This window comes from Trichoderma breve, chromosome 6, assembly GCF_028502605.1.
Source record: "Trichoderma breve strain T069 chromosome 6, whole genome shotgun sequence".
In the NCBI taxonomy this organism is placed as follows: Eukaryota; Fungi; Ascomycota; class Sordariomycetes; order Hypocreales; family Hypocreaceae; genus Trichoderma; species Trichoderma breve.
Window position 1 is genome coordinate 1,460,508 of NC_079237.1, and position 12,637 is coordinate 1,473,144.

General features: G+C 51.2%; 2 protein-coding genes across 2 annotated transcripts; one reads left to right on the plus strand and one right to left on the minus strand.

Moving 5' to 3' along the window:
* Positions 1-1,082: 1,082 nt before the first annotated feature.
* T069G_09390 (uncharacterized protein) lies at positions 1,083-3,656 on the minus strand (the record flags this gene model as incomplete). Its single annotated transcript, XM_056176600.1, has 3 exons — positions 1,083-1,665; positions 1,726-2,355; positions 2,431-3,656. 3 exons carry the CDS (start codon positions 3,654-3,656, stop codon positions 1,083-1,085), a joined length of 2,439 nt encoding a protein of 812 aa, XP_056025078.1.
* Positions 3,657-5,704: 2,048 nt separating this feature from the next.
* On the plus strand, positions 5,705-6,964 carry T069G_09391 (SIS domain-containing protein; the record flags this gene model as incomplete). The annotated part of the gene is made up of 1 exon (XM_056176601.1): positions 5,705-6,964. The coding sequence occupies one exon, from the start codon at positions 5,705-5,707 to the stop codon at positions 6,962-6,964; it is 1,260 nt and encodes a 419-aa protein (XP_056025079.1).
* Positions 6,965-12,637: the final 5,673 nt, after the last annotated feature.

Sequence of the window (12,637 nt, forward strand, 5' to 3'; positions counted from 1 at the left end):
TTCATGCCTGACTTTGAGCTTCTTTTTTTTTCTCCTGCAAGTGCTTTCTGCGGCAGCGCTGACAAAGGGGGGTGGCAGTGTTTCTCGCTGGCCCTTTAGATTATTTTTAGACTTAATACCACTTCGTATCTCCAACTGCAAGCATCAGTTCAGTCGCATGTGCATCATCACCAGGATACGAGCAACATACCAATTGCCCGCATCAAGCTTGTTTCATCTTTTGTATTTTTCCTGCTAAGCATCTCCTCCCCCTCAAACAGTCTGTGCATATACGATACGCGCAACATCCATCCATTCTTTTCCCCATCCCCCATCCACACCATTGCATTTTCCCCGTTCGTTATCTTCGACGAACCTTTTTTTCAGCTCGCACATGAGCCAAGCCGAGAACAGACCACTGTCGAATCTATCTTTTCCCTTCCTGGCCTAGTGACGAATGACGATAGAAGAACATCACCAAAAAAGAAGAAAAAAAGGGACAAGCCATTCCGGCTGGTCTCAGATTTCGTATTCCCGTAGTAGAAGAGGGAGTGGAGCAGAAGCAGCAGCGCTCTTTTTGATAGGGCCTCGCCCGCCTGGAGGCAACTTTCGCCAGTTCCCTGCATTGGAAATTCGAGACTTTTCTGGCCCTCTCGCCACGTTGGACAATGGTGTCTTTTGCTTGGCTCTCTTTTTGTTTGTGTCAGACCAGCTAAAACAGTGCTAGCCCAAAGATCGACAGGACGAAGCTGACAAAGGTCTGCACAGTACAGTGCCGTGCTGCTGCTTCGTATATACGAGAACTGGTTCATCTCATCGCAATTGTTGATGCTGCGAACAAAGCAAAGTAAATCTCATCTTCAATCTGTTCTCTAATAACGTCGATTTATCCAGCATGTAATATCTAAAAAAGAGTGACCTTGACCTATGAAACGCCATTCGCGCACCAGGAATGCCAGCCGCCCTTTCTCTAAAAACGAACCAAAAAAGAAGGGAAAAATCAAAGCCGGCCTTTCTATCCCCCAACCCGAGTCTGCACAGTTAAGAAGCCTGTAGCAGTAATAACAAGAGTACTAAGCATCTGATATACCCCCTTGGGTACCTTAATTGACCATAAACGCCGTGCTTCTGCCCTCAAACGCCGTAATCTCGCCATCAATGGATTTGGCATCGCCAAAGTAGCAAAGTCTGTATTCTCCCGGCGGCGTCCACTCTTCAATCTCCCACGAGATGGTTGCGGAGCTGGTGCCCATCATCACGCTGCTTCTCTTCCACTGGTATATCAACTTCCAGTCCGAGTCGTCTCGCACCACTGTCCATTCTGTTTCACCGGGACGACGGTACTCGACGGCGGCAAACGTCTCTTCCAATCGCAGGTTATTTCGCGGGTTGGCTCCAACAAATGTTGCCGTTACCTTATCCCCTACGGTAAACTGGCTCTTGTCGACGTCAACAATCACATCTCCAAATTGTTGAGATTGTGATGTACCATCAAACAAGACACCCGTGTTGAAGCCATAGGATCGGTCACTGTTGTCGGGGGGCAGTGGGCCGGTCTCTCGGGAGTCGGGTTCTCCACTAGGAGCATCGTCCTTGAGGAGATAAAGAAGGGCCTTGGTCCGATCTATGTAGGCTGCAAGTGTGTGTGGGCCGTACAGGGTTGAAGCTCCCTCATATCGCTGGATCCTGTGAGTTCTGTGTGTCAGCATTGGCCAATCTCAAGAAAGCAAGGGGGAATGAACGTACCCGTATTCCTGCTCCGTCGTGATATAATGAGTATAAGTGTTGCTCGGCCCTCCAAACACCACAATGGGCTCTTTGCCGTCCAGCTCCTCTGCTAATTGAATCTTGCTGCTCTCTGCAACTGCCTCTTTCCACCGTCTACCGGCCATCGTGGTTGCCTCTCCAGGGCTGACAACAATAATGAATTGGCCAACTCTAAACGTCTGAATGTCTACAATATCTGGCGTCCAGTGATAGGGCTTGTGCGTCTTGCCGACGTTGAAGAGGATAGGCTTGGGAGCATGGCACTGTATCTGCTCAGGGCCGGGAGCTCCAATGAGCCATCGTAGAACCTTCCATTTGGGAGATGAGTTTGTGTCGTTGGAACCAGACTGCGTGATCTCATAGTGGCCCGGTTCGTCCCACGTTCCGGCTGCGAAAGAATACCCCAACGCAGCAGAGCACGTGCGGACTGTCGAGCCGTTGGGCAGCTGAAACTGAAAGTCAGACATGTCGTGAAACCGATGGAATGCCTTGACGCCCGACCCCTTTACGTTTGGCTGCTGGGCATCCATCGAGGTGTAGAGATCCAGAGCCGCCTCGTACTGCTTCTTTCCAATCTCGAAACACGATGCGGCCCCCTCATCCTTTTCCCTGAAGAAGGGACCTCTTGCGTGGCACTTCCTACTCCTGCCGGTGCTCCTGCAAGAGCTTGACTTGAATTCGCACGGCTCGCCTGTACCATCGTCACACCAACCGCCAAGCGTATTGGGGCTCGCATCACCCATGTTGGCCTGAGAAAAGCCCGCAACAAAATCGTCCGTCTCTTGGACACCTCCGCGAACTTTCCTCTCAAAAAGATCCGCGGCCACGCCCTTGTTGTCTCCTGTGATGAGGGTGTTGTTGGCCAACATGGATGTGCCATGGGTAGGGAACCATGTCAGCACGCCAATATTCTTGCCGTCCGATGCTCTTCTGAACTTGAGCAAAGTCAAGTCCTTCTCCACAGAGCCATCGTCTTCCGCGCTGACGTTGTACTTGGTCCTCTCCTCCTCGAGGTTGGCGAGATAGGCGTAGAGGCTTCGATTGATGTTGGCGCCAAAGACTTTGGTGGTGCCTGCGGTGAGGGTGCCGGGTTCTAGGCTCTCATGTGCGCGGCGGATGGACAAGAGGCAGCCGTCGACAATCGCCTGATAACTCTGCCTGTCGAATCCTTTGCTGGTGATCTGAGGTAAGAGGTAGTTGAGCCAGGCGCCGGGCCCGGAGTGAGAGTGGGTCGCAGTGACGGCTAAATTGTCATGTCCATACATGGAGTATTCGGGGCCAAGTTCCTCTAGCCCCCGGAGAATGCCGTATCGGACGGCGGTGTCACCAGCCTGTGTATCCAGGACGAGGTAGATGAATCTGTCTTCGGGCTGGTCAAGGTCGCCCACGATGAAGGCGCGAGAGTACAGGCGCTGACGCACGCCGCTGCCAACCTGCTCGGTATTGGCATAGCCCATCATGTTGATCTCGACAACAGGCCCCGTGATGTCGGCCTTGCCCACTCCGATGAGATAGTGGCCATCTACAGCGCTGCCGGACATGGCAAGGGCCTGTGCCTTGCCCTCGCTCCCAAGCCTTTGCTGCTGTTTCTGGCCCTGATACTGATGCTGCTGCTCCTCATGTGGCTGTTGCCGCTGCAGAGCCGCCAGCTTCCTGCCCACGAGCTCATCCTGTATTCGCTGCGGCACATCTGCGCTGTAGATGGCACCGGACACCGTGGCCCAGCTAAAAGCACGAGAGACGGCCGTGAAAAATGTGAAGACGACGACCAGAGTCATTACTAGCCACTTGGCATAGTGACGCAAGCCTCGGCGCGGCCCGTCACCATTGTGTTTCCCGCGCGTCAGGTACCGCGGAGCCGCAGACGACTCCGGCGGAGGGCCTTTCTCTGTTACTTGGCCTGAAGCCATTTGCCGAACGGTAAAAGCTGCTTCAGGTCGGGGTAAAATTGGAGGTTCGCCCGTGCGATGAATTGTTCTAAATCCAAGATACTGAGATCGGTGGCGTTCCAAAAGACCCAAGTCAGGGCCGGAGGCGAAATCTTAAATTTCGTACAAACGCTCCTTACGTAAGGAACTTTTCAGTGCCGAAATCTCATTTCTTTTGAATGCTTTCTCGGGCCATTTTCGTCTTTGTTCTCAAGCGAGCTCAGTTGCCAGCTGGCGGATGGGCCGGAAGCCGCGGGCAACGGGCAAGGACTTGGTGTTTTGTACGTGCGTCGTTGCAGTGATAAGCCTCCTATATCGTGGAGAAGCCGATGAGCCGAGCAAACGTCTTTAGATGACCATTGCCGTGGGGACGTTTCTGGGGTCATGGCATATTTATGTTTCTCATGTTGTTCCGCTGCAGGTAGCTGACAATAGGCAACTGTGTTCTCAAGCCGCACACATGAGCGCATGCGGAAACTCTGAACATCGCGTATCGTCCTTCAAAGTCCTCGATGCGGCGACCAGAGACGATTTGGCGTGAGACAAACGACCTAGAGGCTGAATGGGGACGGGCCAATTAGCGGCCGTCGAACCCCGGCCGTTGGTTCGAGACATACAGAAAGCGGCATGCCCACGTTTTTGGGGGGTTTGAAGCTGTGTCAGCCGCCTCGGGCAGATCTGGTGGCATGATCCAGCCGTAGTCAGCTGGTATGGATTGTATGTAAGCGAGCAGCGTTCATAGGCTATATAGCGGTCGTGGTTCTTCTGATCGTGACCAGGCTGAGCAACCCTCTTTTTCTTCTCCTCATTCTTCCCCTTGACATCCATCTCAATGATGTTTCTCCCTCGCTCTCTTCGCTCTCCTCTTTCTCCCTAGTGGAAACCAGCCCTCCATATCTAATCCTCCATATCTGACGGTTACAATCGGACTTTTATTCCTCCCATTGCCGAACGCCGCGCTCATTTGCGGTGCTGATGACGTGACGATGCGGGGGCTGCGTGAAAAGCACTCCCGCGGGATAAGATGACATTTCTGGAACTACCGAGCGCAAATGGACGCAAAGCACTGCTGCATTAGCACATCAATGGATATTAATCTGTCACACAGGGAGGAGGATTTACATTACAGGCCGTGCTGGGCGCTACGAACTTGCATCGCCTTGCTGGGCTGGCCAGGGTCATGTGAGAAGGGTTCTGCTCCAAAGTGTGTCTCTGCGCTAAGGGAGCCGTTTTGACATGTGAAACTTGCAATTTTCTACTGCATCTCAAGAGCCATCAAAACAACATCATCAGCGGTGAAACTGCCACTGCGTCGGTTCAACTGTCATTCCTATGCCTAAGCTTACCATAGTGGATTTCTAAGCCTTTCCGCAGGCGATCCGAGCGGAATAGACGTCCGTTGGCCGAGCCTTCGCCCAATTGGGCTCTAGGATCTAAGCACACAATCGCGCATCTCCGCCAATCGCCGCCACGTCCACTCACACGGATCGCTGAATTGCGACTTTTAATCTTTTTTAACACACGGGCGTCGATTCCTGCATCCAGTCCTTATCTCCACGATCAGACCCTTCAGACCCTTCTTGCCTTTCCCCCCCAAGCCTCTTTGTTCCTTTGCTGGAGCCTCGTCCATGATGGCTTGAGAGTTTGTTGCGAGTCCTGGATCCCAATTCGCCACCTCTTTCTCTGTCGTTGACGTCTTGGATTTAGCATTCGGTGCAAGTTCGGAAATGGTTCAACGCTTCCAAAGGCACAGTCAGTGACACGACGATACTCTTAAGGTCCCCTCGCTACTTTCATTGTGAAGCCTAGGGCGCGTTATTGTGGCCGGGGCTGTCAGGATTGTGCGCGGTTTAAAAGTTCCATCGCTTTCGGCGGTTATTGTCTGACTGACAATATTACCTTGGTTTTGGGGTCCTTGTCAGCGGAATCCTAACATTGAAAGCGGAACCGCAGAAACTCATCTCTGTTCCCTACTCTTGTTGTTGTTTATCACCGGCTCATCCTGCTCGAACCTAGACCAGAAAGAAACCATGATTGATTTACGACACGGCGATCACCGGCCCATCCAGACGAGCGCTGTGATTGTGCTGGGCGCTTCAAAATGCCAATCTATGCCACCCCCATCTCCGCCAACTCCTTCAGCCTCGCCATCAGCCAAGGAGATAGGCGACCCTGTGGATGGCTTCAGCCTGGACAGGGAAGCTACGCGAGAGCAATCCGTAATGGATAGAAGACTTCACAGTGGCATCCATGTATTAAACACCGAAGCCGTGGCGCTAGCAAATCTCACAAAACTCTACGAGATTGACGCAATCGCCCGGGATGGGTTCAATGCCTCTATCAAGGCTATTACTCGCCTGGCCAAGACAAAGGGCAAGTTGGTAATCATAGGAGTGGGCAAGTCTGGCCACATTGGAAAGAAACTGGTTGCCACGTTCCAAAGCCTGGCGATTCGCTCCGTCTTTCTTCATCCTACCGAAGCTCTTCACGGAGACCTGGGCATAGTGGGCCCGGAGGATACGCTCTTGTTCATCACATACTCTGGAAAGACTCAGGAGCTTCTTCTAACATTGCCTCACCTGGACGAGAGGCTTCCTACCATTCTCCTTACTTCTCACATGAGGCACGAGACTTGCGAGTTTGTCAAGCATCGACCCAACACGATACTCTTACCAGCGCCAATTCCTGAGCCTGAAAGCGTATCGTTTGGAGTTTCGGCGCCGTCAGCATCAACGACAGCTGCTCTGGCCTTGGGAGATGCACTGGCCATCACGGCGGCTCACGAGCTTCACCCCAGTGTCTCGAAAATGTTTGCCAAGAACCACCCAGGTGGTGCTATTGGTGCCGCCGTGGCGGCGGTGGCTCGAGGTCCGCAGACCATAGGTCACATTTCCGTGCCATGGGACGAGATTGACGTCGCCGATGGGCTGAGCGGCGATGATCTCGCGTCGAGTTTGCTCCGGGCCGCGTACAAGTCTAAGACGGGCTGGGTCAGAGTCGGCGACGAGACGGCAGTCCCGAGCAAGATTCGAGCGCTGAGTGACGCAGACATGGTGAGACCAATCAAGGAGGTCACGGGCATCACGGTGTCCCGCCAGCAGATGCTGGCCATGTCGTCGGAGACGACGGTCCGCCAGGCGCGAGACATATTGGAAGACATGCAGTCGTCTCAAATCGAAGAGCATGAGCAAGCAGTTGGCGGACCTGGATCGGTCATTGCAATCACAAGCAGCGGTAGCATTATTGGCGTTTTGGAAGTTGAGCAAGTCCTTGAATACGAGGACGTTTGAGAATTGGCAAAAAAGAGAGAGGGGAAAGGAAAGGAACAAGGGAGGAATTCATGACAAACCCCCATTCTCATCCATTGTGCAACCATGTGGTAATCAGGTGTCATTTTTTGGGGGCCCAATCATACATTTAGAGGAACCTTTGTAAGGGTCGTTCGAGCGACACTACGCCACACGAGAAGTCGATGGGCATTATATCATCCCATTGCATGTATTTACGGGTAGCTGCAGGATCTATTGATTCAACGTGCATATATACTGCTAGGTTTTTATATTACGACGAGACAACGAAATGAAGCTATTGGACATTTGCGATACTTTGATTCGTCGTGAATGGTGCAATTGAGTTGTGTATCTATAACACTGTGTCTTGGCTGGGGGTCAATCGTGGTGCAAACATCCAATGCTTTTCGTTGGGCTGCCCAATGTCACCATGGAAAATGAATAGTCTGCTGCATCAAGGGTTCGAGATGCCGAATCCCGCGTGCTGGACATTGAGAGACGCGGAATATAAAATATGCAGGCGGGAGAGGAACAGACGCTAAAGCACAATCCCTCAGTCTGAGGGAAAATAATAAAAATGAAAATCAATAAATCAAATAAAAAAAAAGGTTTAAGGTTGCTGCTTGTTCTTGTCTGTCTACGGATAAGGTTATTCGCCCGCATCATTGTGGCGGCGGCTGGTGTGTGACGATGACACGACGATTTCGATTCGGTGGAATTCATGTTCCTTGTCAAACCTGTGTAGCTCCAGAAATCAAACTACTGGGACAACGAGCAAGTGCCGACGCCACTGTTTGCTCTACCGTAGGCTAGTTAGTCAATTGGGACTCGGTCAAAGTTCAACGTCATCTCTGGCATATCCCGAGGTATCATGAGGTTTCATGAGGTCCATGTGGCAAACGAAGCTGGCATATGACAGTGGACCAGGTACAAGGCGAATAGTAGTGGAAGCCGATAAGAAGAAATCTCACATGGGAAACGAAGATAGACGCCGGCAACAAGCAAAAGAACGTGGACACATCCATGTCTACTCCTCTTCTTCTCGTCTCGTCAAACACGAATTCTCCACGTTTTTTTCGTTCAGCTTCAACGAACCAACAGCGAACCAGCAAAAGGATGCGGGCATGACACCCGGGATCAAAGCTATTGAACTTTTTGCATCCAATCCCGCGGCTTGGGTGGCTTTCACGCACGTCTGACTTGGAAAGCACCGAAACGCGGAGGGAGCGTGTGCATGCAACCATGACCCATGTCAATTTACATGGACCAGCCATGTCCCTTCTTCCGGCGGATGATGTGCTGGCATTTCGCCCAAAGTAAGTCGGGGCTTGTTTCTTACACCGTCTCTCTTACACTCACACTATCTCTGTGTGTGTCTCTTTTGGCTGTTGCTGTGCTTGGGCTTGGTGTCGCGTGACCGCCAGTTTCGGGCGGTTCCGCCGTGTTATAAGTGACTATTTTACACTGGGCTTGTCTACGAGTACCTACCTTACTGTTGTCCAATGGTTACACTGAGGAAAAAGAAAGATGCGCTGGCCGGGATCTGTACGAGTACATGAGACATTGATTAGGCTGTCGCACTGGATTGGCCTATCTGAAGGGGACTCGGCGATTGCGAGCGTGCGAGACCAACTGTCACCTGCTTGAATTGGGGCTCGTGTTTAGCTACCGGATCAGGAACCATGTTTGAGATTACTTTTTCTTCTTCTTTTTTTTTTTTGACCGTCTCTTCGGGGGTCGGGATGGTGTAAGACCGAGGGATGGTTGAGTATTTGGTCAGAGCCTTGCAAAAGACTGAGGAAAGGAATCAATGAAGCAAATTGTGGTGTACTGTACGAGCACCATGATTGATCGTGATGTGAAGCTGAACAGAGGCGTGATAACGGAGGGTTACCAACATCGCTAAAGACGCATTGAGCAGAGGGATGAGATAGGCATGGGCCTAGATCGCGGGAAGATGATGTTACTTGTACTTGTATGTGTGTCTTTCTCGGGGCTGAGCCTGAGCTACGATGTGATTTGCTTTCTATATCAGACTACGGGTGCACGTCTACATGCAGGTGTTGTCGTGGTGTGCATGCGTGTGTGCTCCCCCCCACTCTAGACTAGATAGAGCCTTGAAACCGGAGGGTTTGAGACAGTTTGCAATACGGAGTACATCCAATGAGATTTTCATTCGATCAAATCAAGGGCATCTTCTTATCGGAGACGCGGGATGTGCGTTGCTTGGTGGGCAATCTGCAGGTTTGGCGAGATGTGGAAGGAGAGCGGCAACGGCTGCAGACATGGGATGGCCACGCTTGTTTTTTCAAGGGTAGTATTAGCAGTAGAAGTGTTGAGAAGGCCATGGAAAAAGCAACTCGATACTATTGCAGGGAGATTGCGAATCCATAAGGGTAGCATGTACTTGATGCTTCCATGCGGCATGTATGCTTATGGGGACAGGATTCAATGACACGATCCAATACTAACCTGTCACAGCATTACCCATGACAAAGAGAAAATGAAAAAGAATAGTCCTCGACTGACATATAGCCGATCAAACACCTCGGATAAGCGCCTCTCGTGCTCTTTTTCCCCTTCGGAAGACGGCAAAGGGTAGTATCCAGAGCACGCCGCAAGAAACCCACCTTATAGCAACAGCAACAGGCGGCGGGCTCCGGCTGAGGAAATAAGACGAGGTCCAAGTCGAGTCCAAGATGGAGTCGCACGGGTCGGAATGGTGAGCTAGACGATCCACCAGCCAATCTAGATTGCAGGGCCCGCAATCTGGCCTGCCGCAGAGCAAAGAGTTTCTGCACAGGCCGTGCTTTGTGGTACGGGAGGGGGGCGTGCCGACGAGGGATCCGTTGTTGCTGGTGATGGGCCTTGTTTTTGTTGTTTTGTGTTGTAGTATTTTCGGTTTACAGCGGTTCATCTGCATGTGATATGGTGCGTGGAATGAGAACCATGAAGCAAAAATATCTACTACATGTGAATATCATGCGAGCAATGGCGATTATTTCCTCTGAAAGAACATAGTTAGCTCGTCCAACCAAATCACCCAACAACAGACGTATCAAAGCTCGTCACATCGCAAGCACGCAAGGATTTAACCCGAAATGCCCTCCCTGAAGCTAGCCCCCCACTACCGAAAAAAAAAAAAAAAAAAACGCCTGGGTTTCACTCACACACCCTTGGAAAGCAACAAGAACGAGAGCTGAAAAAAAAAAGTCCAACTCGGGCAAGCACTCACGCGACACCAGTGGCAAAGGAGGGGATACTCAGACGGGCCGATCGGTTCTAAGGGTCGCAAAGAAGAAAAAATTGTGAGAGAAGGGGGTCTGGGCGGAGAATTATGGCGAAAAAGACTTTTTGACGTTGGGTTTGATCGATATCCTTGATGGATTTGGACGTGCTCGGTGAACGGATTGAGTGAAGCTCGGGGGCGGGTAACGGAGGACCTTGCAGATTGTGGATCGACAGGGTCCCTTGTTCTTGTTCTGCTTTCTCCAATTTGATTGATCCTATTTTTCCTGGTGGCACATGTCAGGCATTTTCGGGCGATTGGCTGTTTTGGACGGCGGATGGGAGGACTGTTGAGTCAGAGAAATGCTGTGATGGTATCGTATAATATCGTGTTGTGATAGATGGGAGTCTAGAATTGCAAAAGCTCAGCAGAATTTGAAATAGTCACCCTACGATGGTCTTTAGTCCCAGAACAGGTAAATGCAGTCTTTGACACACACCCAATCAGAGAGCTATGCCGATGTCAAGTCTCGTTGGTTTTTTTTTTTTAGTATCAGCTCGATAACATTAGTAGTACGGAGTAGATGGGATGGATAGAGTAGCAGATTCCACCTCGACCAAGGCACGACAGTATCTCACAGGTCCAAAATCCGGCTACGGAGCATTGGCCTCGTTGCCTTTAGCCGAATTCCGTAGGGCAGCTGGAGGCCAGGGTTTAAGCAAGAAGGAAAAAGACACCATCTGGACCAATGGGAAGACGCCGCAGAGGGACAGGCGGGCATGAAATCAATTTAAGACGGAGCAGCAACTAACGTTGTGAAGCACAAGCACGATGCAGCTACCAACTACGTGCCTTAGGCCGTGCATGCTGCTTGCAATTGGCAGTTTTGAAGCTCCGCGGTCGGGCTGTTTCAAAACAGCCGACAGGTGATGCTAGGATGGAGGGAATATAACCGACTCGAGCGAAGCTGGTCCATCTGCAGCGTTGAGGGGGGTTTTCGCATGGAAATCGAACTATGCCCGATTGTGAGGAATACAGCAGGCCGTTTTAGAATAAGAGAGAGAGAAAAAAAGAGGGCAAATACCTTTGGTTATCCAGTGATGGACTGGAAAAGAATGAATACGAAACCTTTTTAATTAATCCTCTGCCGGTCCCTTGTCATCTCTCTAGTCAACTAGTAGTTTAGACTGACTCGGATCTTGACTTTTTCTTCTTGTTACCGGCAGCAGTTGATCAGCTATTATGGATCAATGGATCACTGGATATTTTTCTCTGCTCGGGTAGACAAGAGGGGCCGCTGTTTGGCCGTCCAGTTTTTCTCCATGGGGGGTCTGGAACGGCTTAATGGGTTGCCTTGGCACAGGCGAATTGATTGTGTAACAATGTGCGAGAAAGCCGTTTGCGGAAGAGAGAGAGGCAAAGCTGGGGGGAAAAGAGCATGGCGACATGACAAATTCGAACAATGTTTGTGTGTGGGTGTCTTGGTTTTTTTTTATTTTTAACCTTTTTATTTCCCTTTTTTGTGTGGACTGGTATGTAAATGGATGCACGTGGATTTGACTGGCCGCCTCGTCTCACCGAGAACGAGAAGCTCTGGACCCTTGCTGGTTCGCCTCTTTTGCGGCGCACACAATTCGCCTGCACAAAAACGTTGATGGACTGACAATTCGTATTTAATTCCAATTAACTTATTCTCCCGTGTCAATTTACATTTGATGGCCGGCCGAGAAGCGCAGCCGTCTGTCTTAGTGAACGAGTCTCCGCCAGCTACTAGGCTGTAAATCTTGCTCGCTGGAGGCCCCCCCAACGCTCAGCCCGGCTTGTGACGATAGCTGGAACTAGAGCCCTGTCGAGTCGAGTCTGCTCGTGCATGCATCCCGAACTGTAGCGCCCCCTCCACCCACCATGGCAATGCTCCATAAGGGCCCCATAGGCGCAGACACCCGCTGGGCTGCCACCTGTGCGATGCCTGTTAGCGCCCACGCTTTGCTCCATACTAGTGGACACCTTATCTTTCCATGCCTTGGTCTGCCTCCTTTGCCCGAGCCCGGTTCTCCATTCTCCATCTTCCACTCTCCAGGGTTTCCATCAATGATATAATTCCGCCAACCCCGTGCGCAAACCTGCCCAGCTCGTTGGCTGCTTTGGATGCCGATCAACTTTGACCTCAACTGCAGGTGACATCGTTGACAAGCGGTTCATTCGTTCGCCCTGCTTCGTCGGTTTCGGGATTTGCGGTTCCTGAAGCTTTTGTGCTTTTTTTTCTCTAGCAGCTTCCTGTGCGTCATTCGTCATCGTTGTCCCCAGAAGAGGGGCGAGAGAAAGCACATGCGAGATACATCAGTTACGAACATACATACGATTTCTACTCTATCGCATCAGCAGCCGGCCAATCTTCCATTGAATCCATTCATATTCATCCCTCGCTCTGTCTTACCCCGGCT